Source organism: Anas acuta, chromosome 7 (genome assembly GCF_963932015.1).
Source record: "Anas acuta chromosome 7, bAnaAcu1.1, whole genome shotgun sequence".
In the NCBI taxonomy this organism is placed as follows: Eukaryota; Metazoa; Chordata; class Aves; order Anseriformes; family Anatidae; genus Anas; species Anas acuta.
This window is the reverse complement of record NC_088985.1, coordinates 21,752,364-21,769,121: the sequence shown is the minus strand read 5'-3', so window position 1 is coordinate 21,769,121 and position 16,758 is coordinate 21,752,364. Positions and strand designations below refer to the sequence as shown.

The following is a 16,758-nucleotide window of genomic DNA, read 5'->3' as shown; positions in this document are numbered from 1 at the left end:
GGCCATTAGAGGATGGGAACAGCTGGACATAGGCAGGGAGCTTCTTAAGCAGGCATGATTCTTGAGGAAATAAATTTCAACGAGGCCCCTAAAGAAGAGTGTATAAAGAAGAGATGGTGGTGTATAGAAGGGGCAGGCACATAGCCTCTGAAGCTCAGGAGAAAAGTGACCAACATAATCTGTGGTGGGGAAGACTTGAGATCAAAGTTTCTAGAGATGAAAAGATCTCAGAGAAGTGGCTTGGAGGGGGCATATGTGGAGACTCTAATATAAGAAACGTGAGAATAAAGTTGAAAAAAAATTTTGGAAACACTGTGCAAGAGCAGTCCTGGCCTCTGAAAGAGCTTTGTGGACAGACTCTGGGATATAAATGGACCTGTGGTTATACTAGCTTTCTATTTGCAGAAGCAAATCAGCAATATATTTATCTTTTTTTTTTTTTTTTGAAGTTCTTCTGTTAAAGAATGATGTAAAAACCATCAACATATATGGCTGTTTATGTTATCTTGAATTCATTGTGTGGTTGGAGTTGTGTAATGAAATTGTTGTTTTGTTTTCCCTATAGAATGGTGATGTTTTGTAAGAATTTCATTCAGCAGCCAGCATGATAAACTATATATTCTTCAAAGTAACAATCCATTCCTTTAATATCTATTCATGGCTTAGCAATATTACAGGGAGTACATTTATGAATATATTTCAATTATTTGTATTTTCATTGGATTGCCTGGAGTCTTTTTGTAATAAACAGGAAAGATGAATCAGTAGACTGAGATGTTTTGATTAGATGAAAGAAATCCTTCAAAAATCATTACCAAAGACTAATACATGTATATGTTTTGTACCTTTTACAAACCGTTATTGTTACTTCATATAACAACAAAGAGACTTAGGAGTAAAATAAAAGATCAAGAAAAAGCAGTTTTCTCTTGTCCAGGACCTGAGTCTCCCATCTTGACTATCCTCTGGCTGCTCTGGCATGCACATGAGTTTTGTAATGCATGGAGAATGTAGAACTTGTGGCTCTTTGTTCTGTCAGCATCACTTTCCTTTATAATCCTCCCGGGTCTCTCTTCTGTTGTTAAAGCAGTAAAATTGAAGTCTCGATTTAAATATTATTTTTGTGTGTGCATGCGTGCATAAACTCTAGTGACTTTCTGGATGAGAATGCTCTTCACTGGCTAGCAAACCTGAAGTCATCAAATTTATAGCTAAATGTAACTTTTCAGTAAATTTGTTTTTGCTTTCTCCTGAGATGCATCAGGAAAGCTGATGCATTCAGTTACATTGCTGGATTTCTTTGTGTAAGAAAATGGCATATTAAATATCCTCTTAACTAAAGAGTGTTTTATCTTTTGATTTGTGACAAACTGCTTTAGGATATAAATCAATAATCAAAAAAAGAAAAAGGAAAGTTGACATTTTAAGGTCAAAACAAAGTTGTTAGCAATCATAGTTACTTGAGCATCAAACTAGATTTACACATCAAATTGCTTTATTAACCTTTCCTCATTTCTATATATTATTTATTTATTTATTTTTAATGAATATGGGTTAGTCTCTGCCTTGCTGTTTGTCTTTTTCAGTGATAAACTTATGGCAAAAAAATTGTGTTTTGTTCATGATTGAAGTAACATTGTAAAGGTTACTGAGAACAGAAACCATGTAACAGCAAAGCAATTGTAGTTGTGGTAGGATTCAATCCTGAACAGGAAGAGTTATTTTTAAATCTATTTTTCTTTTAAAACTAATATATTTCTGTTGTATTATCCTGGCTATGAGTAAGAGAGATTATATAAAGCACGTTTCCTTTTTTCTCTTTATATATGTTCACTTGTATGTTCAATTTCAGTATTACAGTTTCAGCAGAATTATTTTTCTGCAGTTATGTAGCTTTCAATAGTGATGTGAATACAGCTTTTTGAACATGCAAAATGTGACTGGACTTTCTCCAAATTGTAAAGTAAGACTGTAAGACATCTACTTGTGTATTGTGTGATTTTGTAGGTCTCAGTACAATTATCTTCTCTCATTTTGTGTTTCTTCTCTTTACATAAAAGCAATTTTTTGTCATAATTGTGATGATGGATTTTGTGCCATGGATTCTGTTCAATACATATATACATATATTTTTTTTCTTTTCTTTACAGAAGACTTCAACTTCTTGAATGTCCCACGGGGGGATGCATCTCTGGAATGGATTATGTGTTTGGTCTTTTTCTGCAACCTGAGGCAACAATGTATGTGCAACGTAAGGTAGAATAATTAATTTTAGGAAGAGATGAGTCAAATGGCTACATCACATTAAGAAGCTGTTTTTAAAAATGTTTGTATCTCATGCCAGTAATCCACAACTGGGAAAGCCCGGTAGTCCAAGAGTTAAAACAACAATAGCAATGACAAGAAGTTGTTACTTTTTTTCCCAAACTCAAAAAGAACAAGTAGTCAGTTTGTATTTTACCATGTGTTTCTTGATTATTTAGCACTGAAACTTTTATTACACTGAAATCGTGCTGTGAGGATTGCTAGACACTCCCCTCCCCAACACATCCAGCAACTGAAGACTGTGGCAAGATGACCTCTGAGGAAATGACAGCTTCTGTTCTCGTCTCTGTGGTACAGGGTAAAGTGATACCTGCTCAGTCAGCTGGAGATGAAAATACTGAAAATGCTTTGGACACCAGTGTTATAAAAAGACATACTGCCAGTCCAGGAAGGCAAACCACACGCGCTCTCTCATGCTTACACAGACTGGAAGAAGAAAGTCTTCGGGGCTCAGTGCCCAAAATATTCACTCTGGCAAATGAACAAATGACTGATGACAATAGTAATGAAAACTTCTGGGAGAGAAACAGCTCCATCCCTGATTCAGTGGAATTTCTTAACATTAACTGTAACATTGTACAGAAAAACTACAAGAGCAATATCCCATGCAGCCAGATGTATAAATCTTGTGGCACATTAGCCGGGGGAGAGGCATGCCTAGAAACTGGAATTCCTGTTTCACTGGAAAGAGCCATGCTTGCAGAACTTCAGTGGAAAATGAATGGACCTTCTTTAAGAAGCCAGACAGCAATAAATAAGAATGACAGCAATGATACTGATAAAGTAGCCTTTTTTCACTTTCATTGTGCTAGTGAAAGGAATATATCAAAGGCTTTGTGCAATTTACCCAACAGCTTCATTTTGGATGACTGCTTGCAGCCAGTAAGTGTTGGCGGTAGTAACACCACTGGTTCTGCGGCCTGCACTTGCACATTAGTGGAGTTGACAAACAACTGTGAGGATGAACATGGGCAGCAGTTGTATGATGATGCTTTAAGGGATAAGTACTTCTGTCTGGAAAGAGCACCACGAAAGGTTAAAGTGGCATGCTCAGGTCACAACTTCTGTGGAAATAACTTTACTGGAAGAATGCCTTCAAAGCCCTTTCTGAGCCATTTTGAAGACTGTAATGATAACTGTGAAGAAGAGATGGAGGAGGATTTTTTTAGAAACAAAAAAGAACGTTCCACATTATTAATAAGACGTTTCTGTAAAAATGATAAGGAAGTTAAAAAATCAGTTTATACTGGAACGAGAGCAATTGTTAGGACTTTACCTTCAGGACACATAGGAACTGTTGCTTGGAATTATGTTGAGCAAAGGAGAAACAGCAGTGGCTTGAAGTGTTCTAGGATTACAACAGAACAGCTAACTATAATTCAGCCCTTAATAAACTGGGAAATTAATTCCTTTCTTGAGACCTCTCTATGGCATGAGGTAAGCTTTGCATAGTTTGTTTTCACTTGTAAGAGTTTTGCTAACTTGATGACCTTTCATTTAACGAAATGCCTTCAAACAGTAAATATATGGTAACAAAAGGACATTTCACTTAACCATTGAGCCTTACATTGAACACTGCTTTTCAGAAGAATGTCTTGTCCTTAAAAACTCATTTTGGTTTAAGACTGGCATGATGAGAAGTGCATAATTCTATATTTATAAAATTTATATGTGTGTGTATATATACACATATTTATACGTGTATTTGTATAAAGTGATTATAGGCATATGTTTTTCTTTAAACATGTACGTATAAATTTGACTTGATAGGTTTCTATATAAATATGTGCAATATACTTATATAAAGATTTCTATATACGTATACATTTTATAAATATGTTTACATATAAAATATAATATACATTTATATTTATACATGTATGTTTTAATATATATTACAGATATGCATTAGTTTAATATATATATATGGCATATATGTGTTTATAAAAATCAATATATGAACACTATAATCATTTCCTGGAATAAATTGTATAGAATGATGTATGGTAGTATTGGATCACAGTGACAAATTTTGTTGCTTTGAAAAAGAAAGCATAGTGTTTTCCCCAAATTACAGATATTTATCATCCTTCTACATTTGAAAAGAATTTGAGAAAGAAATTTATTAAATATTATTCAACTATTATAAATGTGCTATTATAGCCCTAATTCTCATTTTCTTAAGATCATGCAAAAAAAATCAAAGATTAGAATGAAATCATAAATTCCTAAGATATTATTGTAGAAATGAGATCTTAACTAGATTATTTTAAATCGTAAAAGATTTTCTGTGGTGGTGGAAATGAAATAGTTGTCAGTGAAATCTATGGAAGAGGGTTTTGACTGTTGGTGCTAAAGAAGGATCAATCTGAAACGTGACTACTGAGAAAGGAAGGCCAGCAGGATGATCACAGTGAGAGAAACTGTTTCAAGAGGAGTAAGAGAAGAGAGGCTTCCTGAGCTTAACAAAAAAAAAAAAAAGGGGGGGGGGGGGCGATTCTTCTCCATAAGAATGTTTGAATAAGGTCTAGGGAGGGGAAGACAAAGGAGAGTATGGTCGGATAAGCAGCCATGCTTATAAACTGGTTCTGAATAAACTTAGGTTGAGAACTGGGAGAAGTTTCTATCAGTTAGTGATGAGACTCTGCAACAGCTTTCTGTATAATGGAAATAGTGGAAAAATTAGTTACTTTCTATGATGGAACTTGTTAAATTGATGAAATGGGTTCTATGAAATTTTGTCAGTGATAACAGAATAAGGGACTTGATAGCTCAGGAGCTCCATGACAGTTTTGACCTCCAGTAATATCCTCATATTCATCCAAAACCTGATATTTTTCCATTTAAATAGACAAATCAAGAGTTGTACAAACAGGTATGTGCCATTTTTTTGTACTAGGTGGCAAAGCTTTATGGTGCAGTTCATTCTTGTGATAGTGTCCTAAATGGTGGAAACATGAACTTGCCCTGCATGGTGCATGGTCACACTTCCACAAAGGAGTTAAGATGAGCTACATATTTATCTAACATGATATAAGCTTACTATGGTTGCGTTGTCATTATAATATTTTTTTTTTTTTTTTTTGAGTAAAAAGGGAAAATATTTTGTAGCTGAGGTCTAGGGTAACTTTTATTTATGTAAGTATGAAAAGGTAAGGATGCGTTAAGGTTTCTTCACTGGGCATTTTCCAATTTGACTTGAGTTCCTTAGCTTTAATATGCTTGAATTTTTCACCAGTTCAAACCACTGCCATGTAATACCAAATGCATATCATTTTAGGGTGTGAGGGATTTAATTAGAAGACTTCTGTGTATTTCGTACTCAGAAATAAATGTAATAAGTTCTTACTGAATAATAACTTAAATAGGAAAAATTCTGTCTGAACAAAAGAAACATGTACAGTGAAGCAATCTGCATAACTACAATTCAGAGAGTGTTTTATCGTCAGAAAAAGTTGAAGAATGCATATTTCTAAGTTTTTTTTTTTCTTTCAGGTGGTGGCTACAAAAAGTTTCCTTCTTACTAATTGCTGTATTTGATTTCTTTACGTATAGTGTGCATCAAACATGCTTAGCATTTTTCTCCGTTATTTTAGTATCATGTTATTTTTGTAATAATATGGCTGTATTTATGTGTTATATTATTAGTCTCATAGATTTTTTTACACAAGCATGGAAATTAACTCAGTGGACGTAACAAATACACAGACCTGTTGTTCATACACTGTGGGTTAAAATAATTCAGTGAATTATGGTCATTTGTAGGAAGCTTTCATACCAATAATCAAATGAAGGATAAAGTAGTAAATGAATGTAGTAATTTGTTCTTTCTTTCCTCTTATCTCACCCTTAGAGCATGCATTCTGTTTGAAACAGCTAAATGAACAGTAGTTCTGTTCTTTTGGGGGGGAAAAAGTCAGAGAAATTAAGTTTTCATAGAAGTGCTGGTGTAGCATGGAACAATAGAGACCTTTATATTTTAAGTAGGAAAATGTGGGTCTCATTTGTGCATATCCCTTACATAAAAATTCTAGTGCTAATAAAGGAAAGACACTGAACTGTGCTACTTTTTTTTCTTTCTCTACATAGGAAGGTCGAGATGAGGCTTTGAATTATACAGAAAATGCATATATATTTAATGCACTTTTAATGATTACTGTTTAGAGATATTTTATATGCAGATTAGACTCCTATGCTCTGACCTTAATGTATGCATTGCATAAGAGATTTTTTAAAATATTTTGAAATTTTGCATTAGTTTTTGCAGCTGTATACAGTGCAGGGCTTACCCTTACCATGGATGTGTGTAATATGACTGTTATAACTCCATGAGAAATTTGCTTTTCAGTGTTGAAACAGCGAATGAGTAGTAGTAGTTCATCATAAAGGTGTCCCAAATATGAAGAATTTGCCATAGAAGCAAATACTGAGAGCACGAGTATTGGTGTTAGCTTTGTTTGGTCTGGCTGCTTCTCTGGGCCACCTCAGCTGCATGATATTAGCAGTCTGCATAATTCTGAAAGGCCAAGTTTCTAGAATCATTGAACCACCAGCATCTGAGAGATACTAGGTTCGTAGTGCTGAAGTTGGCTTCTTTTTTTGTTGATATGCTGCTGTTGTGGTGGTTGCAATGCACTATGACTCAAGTACCCGGGTCCACCAGCGAATGCGATGTTAGACGAGCAGCTCACTAGACTACCTCAGGGTGAGTCTTTCAAACAAGGCAGGTGACCTTAGGATCTCCAGATGACAGCTGCAACAACATAGTTGCAATCTGTAATAGCTGAATTCTGTAGCTAAGCTAATTTTGTGGGCGTATGGGCCGTCTTTGCTGTGTCATTACATTCCTGATGCCAGTAGTTTGCGCTTTAAGAAGCAAGAATTCTGCTGGTTGTCTTAACTTCAGTCAGCTAAATGTTAGTGCAGTAATGTCAGTAGTGCAGTAACTCTTGGTAGAACCTAACATCTAAGAACATGTCAGTAATGGAAATGACATCTGTAACATGCTGTTTCACTCATATGACTGATACGATTTTGAAAGCTCGTGAGTGTGGCCACATGAAGGCACGTGGTGATAGGAGTGGGAGTTGTACTAGTGAAGTTATTCTGCCAGACTCCGTGAGTTTCCCAAGCCACAAAGCAGAAATCAAACAAAACCCCTCCACCTTATAGGTTTTCACTTTTCTTTTCTTTTCTTTTTTTTTTTTTTTAATGTGTTTTTATAGGAAATTCAGATCTAGGTTTGCTATGGTAGCATCATTCTGATAGGATTATTTGGTTTTCCCACAGTTTTTTTTTTTTTTTTTCTTGCTCCATACTTAAAAGGTTGGAATCTTTTAAATGGACTCTGTCCCAGTTTGCATGCATACCTAAAATACAGCATTGCTCTTTGTATTAAAATTTATGCTATACTCATGATTCTATACAAGAGATAATGCACAATAATTTCAAACTACAGACAGATTTGGGGTTTGATTTTTTTTTTTTTTTTACTTTGAAATAAAATTTCTAGTCCATCATTGAAAAGAATTTACAAAAAAAAATTAAAATGACATGAAGCACATAATCTGCAAGCTGTTGGGGGTCCCTTCCACACTGACAATTTTTCTCTGTGCGTAAGGATTTTGCCTGTTAGTAGTGATGGTATGTTTTTAAACTTAAAGGTTTATGTTCATATTCATATGTTAAAGTAGTTAGCATTTACTATCTGGACCTGAGTTTCTTTTCTTTTCTTTTTTTTTTCTTTCATGGGAGTTAGTCTTTTGTTTAAAAAAAAAAAAAAAGTGAGCAAAATTGGCTGTTTGGAATAAAAACTCAGGGAAGCAAAAGAGAAGCCAAATAGGCAAGAAATTATGTTTTCCTTTCAGTAAGTGCTGTAAAAATATATTGAACTTTGTTAAATGGAGCTCTATACTTATATTTGCTTTGGGTTGAGTTACTTCAGTTTTATAGGCTAGCTTTAAAAATAGGAAATTTAGCCTCTGTCTGTAGAAGTAGTCAATGTTATTACCATAACGTGTGATAGAGTTAGAGATAAATCTCTAGATAGTTTGTGTCATTTTGTAGTTGACTTATAGCTTTAACAATCTGGGGCCAAATGATGAACAATAAGTTTTAGCTGTGAGCACACTTAAGTATTCAGAGCCAATAGTGTGGGAGTCTTGGCAAGAGCAATGTATTATGCCTTCAGTTTTTCCACATTTTCTGACTTTCCTTCTAGTGACTGCTCACCAACTGTAAAGAAGCATGAAGATCTGTTTTAGAAAATCTCCCTGCAGCACATTAAAGAGTTCATTTTAGAGTGTTAGAGTGTTAAGGTTGGACACTGTTCTGAATTCTTTCTCAGGTGAAACTAACTTATCTCCATTACATATATGAACTGTTGAAAAGTTTGCATTGCTAACTCTGGTATGCTTGAATAAAAGCAGTGACATATAAAGATCACTATGGCAAGTGAATAATTAAAATCTGAATTTAGGAGGTTTCATTTATATTTTAATTTATCTTCCTTTTTTACAGTCTTCTGGGATGTTTCAAAAAGTTTTCTAAAATAGAATAAGCTTGGGTTGACAGTAATTGGTAGGCATATAACTTATTGTTATGAAATTTCAAGAAAACTTTGTTGTAAAATGATACTTGCCACAATATTTAAGGCATCTTCCATGAGATGTAAGGGTATTTGGTTTATTTATGAAAAGCAATTTGATGTTGTATGGTTATGAGCCCCTGGGCACAAGGAATTTCGGCTGAAAACACAGACTGGTGACAACTTAAAAAAGGAATAAAAATTGAACATAATCCAGCTGTCAGGTACTATCCAAAGACATACGAGCTGCAGTGTTAAGGGTCAGGAAAACTCAGAGGGTGCTCCCACAGCAAGCAGAGCCAATGACATCAGCGCAGCGGCTGGATCCGGGGTGACTCAGGGCAGTGAGACAACACACAGCTTTCTGCAGGAATGTCGGAAGTGGGGCAGTGCTGGAAACATTCAGCTCTCACATTTGTAGCTATGTTTTTTTCTTCTAATAATTTCACTCAAAAACTGTCTAATTGAAAGCTGTTCCCTTCCTGCAAAATATGCCTCAGAGCTGCAAATTGTGTGATGGGATCCATTTTTAATATTTTGAAACTGTAACTGGATGCAGTCATTTTTGAGCTGAGATTGAAGCCTCATTCTTGAGATGCACTCATCAATCCCCTAGCTGAGAGAGGAAAATATGTTGGATTGGCTTGTGATCATTCTTACTTACAGATGTTATTCTTGTCTTCCCATTTGTATAAGATTCAGAAGAGTCTTTTCATCTCTGTAGTCATAACCGTTGCTGTACAAAGTTATGATTTCCTTTGCATAATAAATAGATTCCTACAGATAAGTGTGCCATCACAGTATGGGAATTGCAGCAGTAGCAAAAATAAATAAATAAATAAATAAATATATATATATATATATTGCAGCCATTTGTGGTAGGACTCTGAATAATTTAACTCCTGTGAAAATAAAAGCTTTTTCTTTTTTTTCCCTTAGCATTTCCAGTAACTGTAATATCTGTTGATTTTCACCAAAATTTGGACTTCAATTCTATAATAAAATAACATGAGCTTCTTCTCAGATGATTAGAGATGGTTCTTATACTCTCCATGTTTATTGTGATTTTATTCTCCTGACACTAAAAATTGTTTTCAAGCAATCAGCAATTTTACTTCATTAGTAAAACATGGGCAAAACAAAGGATTATTATTGGTGGCACTAGTTCCATGTTACAGCAATTTTAATTCTTAGAGTTCAGGATTTCCCTTCAAATATTAGAGAATGGGTGAAATCCTGGTCATACTGAAATCGATTTAAAATCTACTGTTGAGGTAAACTGACTTGAAGAGAGAAAAAGAATGTGGAAAATGGAGCGATCGCTTTCACAGGATCCATAATTTTGCATCAAATACTTTAAGAACAAGACATACACCGAACTTATATTAAGCAGTTGTTTTTAAAACTATAATTTTAAACAACAGCAACGAAGTTCATGTGAATATTGAAGATGAATTGTGGAAGCTGCAATTAGTAACTTGGTATATAAAACCGCTTTCAGTACTCTTCCACTGCACATAGCTACTTATTGTTTATGTTACCACACTGCTTGGAAGCCTTTCTTCTGGATTGAAATCTGTTGTCCTCACTGTTTTACAACCCTTAAAGATCTTATCTGCTTTGCAGACTTAGAGGCAGTTGGTAATGCGTACATTCAGGTGCTGGAGGAGACCTAATTGCTCCCTAGAACTTCCCTGCTGAGGCTAAATTTTCCCTTATCTCAACAAGCTTAGGTAGTTGTGCCTCACTGTAGTCTGCAGAAGAGATATATCCTGTTTCCAGTAGTTTAAAAACCAAAAACATGTTTTTTCCTCACTCACTCCAACTTTGAATATTTGGTAATTTGAGATTACCAAAATAAAGGTCTAAATGATTATTCTGAATAGTTTGTCTTTCAGCAAGAACCTAAGGAAGTATCTGAGCTGTGGAGAATTGTTTTAAATATTGCTGTGAGATGGATCAAGAAAAATGCCCCTGAGAGACAAGTCATCAATCTTTTCTGTTTTAAACTAGAAATTTATTTGAGTAACTTTGCAGACTTAGAGCATCATGCTACAAAGCTGGTGCAGTTATGGTCCTGACCCTGTGTGTATGTCAGATATTTCACTTTATATAAACAGGTTACAGTTGCTGTGGGAACCATACCATTGGACTTCCATCCTGTTGTTTACACTCTGAGAATTGCACTGGGTGAGTTCTGTTTTAAATGTATATGTATATGTCCCTAAAGGGGAAAAGATTATTTATAAACATTCAGAATAGTTCCCTGTTTTGAAATTTACTTGTATTCTGACTCACCTACAAGTCCTTTTGAAACTTGCAATACAAAAGAAGGGAGGACCATAGAAGTACAACACCTTCTGATAGGTGAGCATTTCTTTGACATCTCAGTGGTTTGCCATGAGCGTGAAGGAGGCTTTGGACTCTGCTGGCACCAAGTCACCCAACAGCTTGAGCTGTATAAATGATACGTAGAGGTTACCAACAAGTGGGAAGTATAGCATGGATCATATTTAAAATGGCAATGTATCCATTTTCTCAGTTCTCCAGCAGTTCAGAAATATAAGTTTTTTTATTTTTTTTTTTTTTTTTTTTTTTTTTTTTCACTTTAACCAGAAGGTTGAACTTTCCTTTGAGCAGCGAAGTTCTTTAGGTTTTCTCACTAACAGGCATTTGTGAATCATTTCATATTAAGTTTAGCTTGCACATTGTTTCTGTGGGGTTGGAAAGACTGGAGATCCAACCTTTTGTAAATGATGATAATTTTTGACTCATTTTTTAGTTTTGAACACATTTCTCATCACACTTTAGCTCTGACCAGCTGTTTCCTGTTTTTCCTCCCAGTGGCTCAGCTATTGAGGAGATAAAATGCATCAATTGTTTGTTTCAGAATTAAAATTACCTTTATAAAGTGATGGGAGATTAAAACAACCTTAACTTTTAAAGGTGTCCAACTTATGAGAAAAGTTCAGATGAAATTCAGAAGATAAAGTTTTGTTTGCTGTGTCTAGAAGATCTTTCACAGGTCACAAAGCTTTTGATACACAAGGAGCTCTTTTGATACTGGAAAACTAATCCATCATCAGAAACAGCAGGGTGAAGCTTGTGTGGGGAATTTGGGGTGTGTGAGACTGAATTTTTTAGGCAGTGACAAGTGGTTTTTTTATTATTATTTTTTTATTTTTATTTTTTTGTCCATATAGGAATGTTTTGATTTATCTGATTTGTATAACGACCTGACCATTTGACCATTACAACAGAACTGTTTTTCCTCTCTTCCCCTCCTCTCCCTCCCCCCCCCCCCCACCCCCCCCCAGTTTATGAGACTGATTTGGATTGAGAAATATATTTGCTTTTTTTTTTTTTTTTTTTAATTGTAGAACAGAGTTTGTACATATATTTTGACAGAATAAAGCAGGGCAGTTCTACCAATAAAGATGGGGCAAGAGTTGGGATATTACCTTTCTATTAGAACTGGCTTGTGCAATAAACTTCATTTCTTTTTGTTTGTGGTGAAGTTACTCCATGTCCCATGTCCAGATAGCAGCTCTCTTGTCTTGGCTTCAGACATCTTTCTTGATGAGAAAAGTTAAATGAGTTATAAACACCCTTCTGGTTAGTAAATGTGTTTTAGCATTTTTCCTCTTCCTTCCCATGTATTTTTCTTTTTCCCTGTGAAGTTTACTAAACAGGGTTTAAACTTCATATTGGACAACTGAGGTGCACATGGTTGTAGTATTACACTTTCAGACTGGAACTGGCTTTCCAAAAGAATTGGTGTTCTTGGCTGAAGTTAAATGTCCATTTCATCATACTATTATAGAAAATAGTAAATTTGTTACTTCTTTTTTTCTGTTGTACTCATCAAGAAGTCCATTAGTCTTTATATTAAGCATTAATGATCAGATTCCTCTGACACTTCCTAATTTTAATTTCTCCAGTCTGCCAAGATACATAAGCAGAACAACAGCCAAGATGAAAGCAGATTCACAGGAAATACCCATGTGGTTGTAATTCAGTGAATCCAAGAGAACAAAATAAAAAGGAAGAAAACGTTTTCATTAAGTAAAAGAAGTGGAAACTGATTTAACAGTTCTGGACAGAATTTTCTAATGAGATATAAAAGATAGTTAACTGAAAGAACTAGTGAGAAGGAGCCAGTGTTCTATGAAAAACTTGGAAGGAAAATAAAGGACGCTGTTCACAAAGAGTCCTTTGAGTTTTGGGGCTTTAAAAGTGTAGAGAGAAAAACAACAACAACAAAATCATACTTCCAAACCTACCTTTCAACCTAACAAGAAATCAACCTACCTAACGAGAAATAAATATTTCACAGTTTTTCTATGGAATTAAGACCTATGTAAACTAGTGCTAGTACTACTGTGATGGTTAAGTACAAAGATTGTGCTTTCAAGTAGAAGTGCTAGGAAAATTAAAAGAATTTGGAGAGAGATTGATAGTCATCATTTGATTTCTAATCCATTATGGACAGAGGCACTCTGTCAAGGGTTGGTGCGACAAGGCCAAGCATGTGTGGCAAAGCTCAGTTGGGCTATTTTGCTAACTTCTTATGTTTTTCATTATATGATACTTCATAGTGGTACCTTTTTTATTTTTTAATTTATTTTTATTTTTCTCCTCAGTTGTGCTTTCTCCTATGGAAAGTATCTGATGAAAATAATGTACTTCCTAAAAAATGGTTGTTGGTTTAAAGAATTCATTTCTGCAAGACGAGCAAATGAGTTTCAAAATATCATGTCTGAGAAAAATTAGTTTAAAGTTCTTGTCTGGTAAATAAACAAAATCTCTTTATGGTAAAAAATAAACTTAATTTTTGAAAACTTCAAATAACAAAGATTCTTAGAAGAGTAAGATGAGGCATATCAGAAAATTCAACGCTTCTATTTGATATCTTGAGTCTCCATGCTTTCCAGAAGCTTAGACTTCCATCTCTCTCCCAACAGGGGCAGAGATGCCAAATCCATCATGCTCATATATTACCATTATCGTGATAACAACAGCACTTGACATGTATACTCAGAAAGAGTTGTTTGGCTGCTGAGGTGATGTTTAAAGTGTATGCGCCGCAGTTTGCAAACCCAAGACTGGATGCACAATTTAGTTAGATCATATGTTGTGGTTTTGAACTGAGATGAGATTGTGCTCATGTTCTCTTGGTAAATGTTATATTGCCCCAAGTCTAAGACAGACTAGACTGTACTACTGTATTTATTTTTTTTTTTTTTGAAAATTGAAGGAGAAGTTGATGTTAAGTGTACTTTTTGAAAGAAATTAAAATGAAAAAAAACAAACAACAAAGACTCTTGTAAGTAGTGTCATCATCTTGTAGTCAAACTCCTGCCTCTGCCATGTCATCCTTTTTCCTTACCTCCCTCTCCTCTGTCATACAACCTACAGTCTAGAAGACATTCACCTTCAGATATTAAACTGCTGCCTTCTGCCCCATGGCCCTCTTGTCATATGTGCTGATTTCTTTCGACATCCTGAATAGCCTGGGGGCCTTTGAGCCCATGGTCCAATCCGAGTAAAACTTTGGTTTGCTGAAACTATGGATCTGAGTGGTGTTATTACTGGGGGCTCACTAACCTTTTAGAGCCACCATTTAATGTCCAGATTTAAAAGAGGGAAAGGAAACTATTTTCCACCCATCAGCTGCTTATCTCTTAGGCTTGGATGAAACACATCCTTCAGCTTCTGTCTGGGCTGCTTGTCCCTCTGTCAGCTCTATCTGGAGCAGCCACAGCTGCTAAGTGAGCAGAGGCTGGATGACACAGTAAGCCTGCAGGACAGGAAAACAAGTTCAAGTTTTCTAGAAGTTTATTTCTGGAAAAACAAACAAACAAAAACTCTTGCCACATTGTCAAGCCAAAGTGTTAAGGTTTGAATGTCTTCAAGACTTCTTGAGACTGGGGAGCAGCTTCCTAATGAATTGTTAAAGTTACCTGCCATTTGTAGAAAATAAATGAAAAGAAAATAAATAATTTGTGGCAACTGCCTTATAAAAAAAAAAATAATTGATTGGAGCACATTTGATACATAACTTCATACATTTCATTCATATATCAACATAATGACAATAGATCAGTCGTCATTGTCTAACACTGAAAGCTTTCCCCCCCCCTTCTACATACTTGCCTCATTCTGAAGTTTGTTTTTTTTTTTTTTTTTTCCTCCGCTCTTGGAAGAAGAAAAGTCCGTAAAGTTACCGCTTGTCAGGACTTCATGCATTTTAAAAGGGAAAATTGAAACTACGCTGTTACTTTAACGTGGCAGAGTGGTGTCGCCACTGAGCATCCAGCAGTCTTAATTTCTTTATTCTTTTCTATGTTTACTTGCACATTGTATAAGCAAGCAAGCGTTGTAAGGAAGTCGCTGAAATCTGTCTCTACTACAAAGCAAGTGCTTGTTGAAAAACATTACCTGTTTTTCTTTATCTGCTCTTTTCTAATAACAGGTTGTCGTTCTCTTTATTAGTTAGTCTGTTAACACATCATCTACCTGTTGGTCCTCCAGAAGACTTATGTAAGAATAAGGGACATAAAAGCAATTATGTTTTGTCTTTCCTGCCAAAAGCAAGTTCTTGCAAAAGTTGAGTAGGACTTGCTGCATCAAATGGCTCTAGAACCATGAGACTTTTCAGATCACTGGTTCAGAAGTTTGACAGTGCAAGTTGCTACTGTCCAACCAGTGGTTGACATGATGTCTAACCTGAGGTCTTTGTCATTGCCTAATACCATGGACAGGTACAAGTGATCTGACCGACATCAGTCAGTCAATGAAAGCAGTTATGAACTATTCTTTATCAGAGTTGATCCCCCAAAACAGGAGGGTGATGATGTGAAAAGCTTTGTAATTTTCAATATACTTTATGGAAGGTAGAATTCACGCTTCAGTGTCAATTCAAAAAAGCTACAGCTAATGTTTTTAAATACAGGCATTGAAATTGGACACTAAAGATTCATGATTAATTTACTGGACAAAACCATAATGATTTTAGAGGTGCTAGATGCCTGGTATTTTTCATATTCAGCCCGGGAACACTTAGGACTCTTCGGGATTTTAGGAGGCCAATTTGAAAAAAAGATTTCACTGAAATGCTGTCTGAAAATGTTGACCATACTTATTTCTGTTTGGCTACAATATCTGCATAACTGTCATCACTGTTTCCCAGTTAGATCTGGTTTGCATATGTATATATGTACACATGCACATACAAACCAATAGTTGTAAATATCCAGACCACAAGTAATTTTGAGTATGATATCTGTAACAATAAAATCTTTGTTGTGCTGTAGTGCTTTGACTATACAACTTATATAACTGTTTAATTAGAGAACTTAGACAAACCGTAGTAGTATAGTAGTATATATTCTTCTACCATCTTTATCTACATCTCTGCAAGGATAGTTTTGCAAGTATAATTTTCCTGGTAGAACTATATTAGTATCTCCTTGCTTGGAGAGAAAAAGCTGAAGTTTCAAAACAGCTCATGACTGTGGAGTTTACATGTGAAAACTCGTCATTATTCAGTACCTTGGCTACAGCATGTCTTTTATTTTGTCTAATAGGGTATAATTTCTAAACTGTTATTGAAATTTTACATTAGAAGAAAAGAGATTGGAAAGGTCTATCTTCATGCATATCACTGGAGTTGACTTTATTAGAAGCAAAGTGTGAGGCATATGCCACCTGGTGGATAAAATTGTTCATACAGTTTTATTCGGAATTTAATATATTTCAAAAGGAGCCTCTATTAACATTTTAAATTTCTGTGTTGTGCTGTATTATCACTTTTAATTGGTACTAGTTGATATTGCTGTAGTCAG

General features: G+C 35.1%; 1 protein-coding gene across 11 annotated transcripts in view; it reads left to right on the top strand.

The window, feature by feature from the left end:
- Nucleotides 1–16,758, top strand: part of PLCE1 (phospholipase C epsilon 1) — a 157,889-nt gene that overhangs the window by 21,311 nt on the left and 119,820 nt on the right. For 5 of the 11 annotated variants that reach the window (XM_068688022.1, XM_068688021.1, XM_068688019.1 and 2 more), the window contains one exon: nt 2,151–3,762. In XM_068688022.1, the coding sequence (XP_068544123.1) occupies nt 2,575–3,762 (1,188 nt within the window). In that variant the 5' untranslated portion in view covers nt 2,151–2,574. Of the gene's footprint in view, nt 1–43; nt 166–2,150; nt 3,763–16,758 lie in introns of those variants that run through there. The other 6 variants (XM_068688024.1, XM_068688023.1, XM_068688017.1 and 3 more) reach the window with 4 other exon arrangements.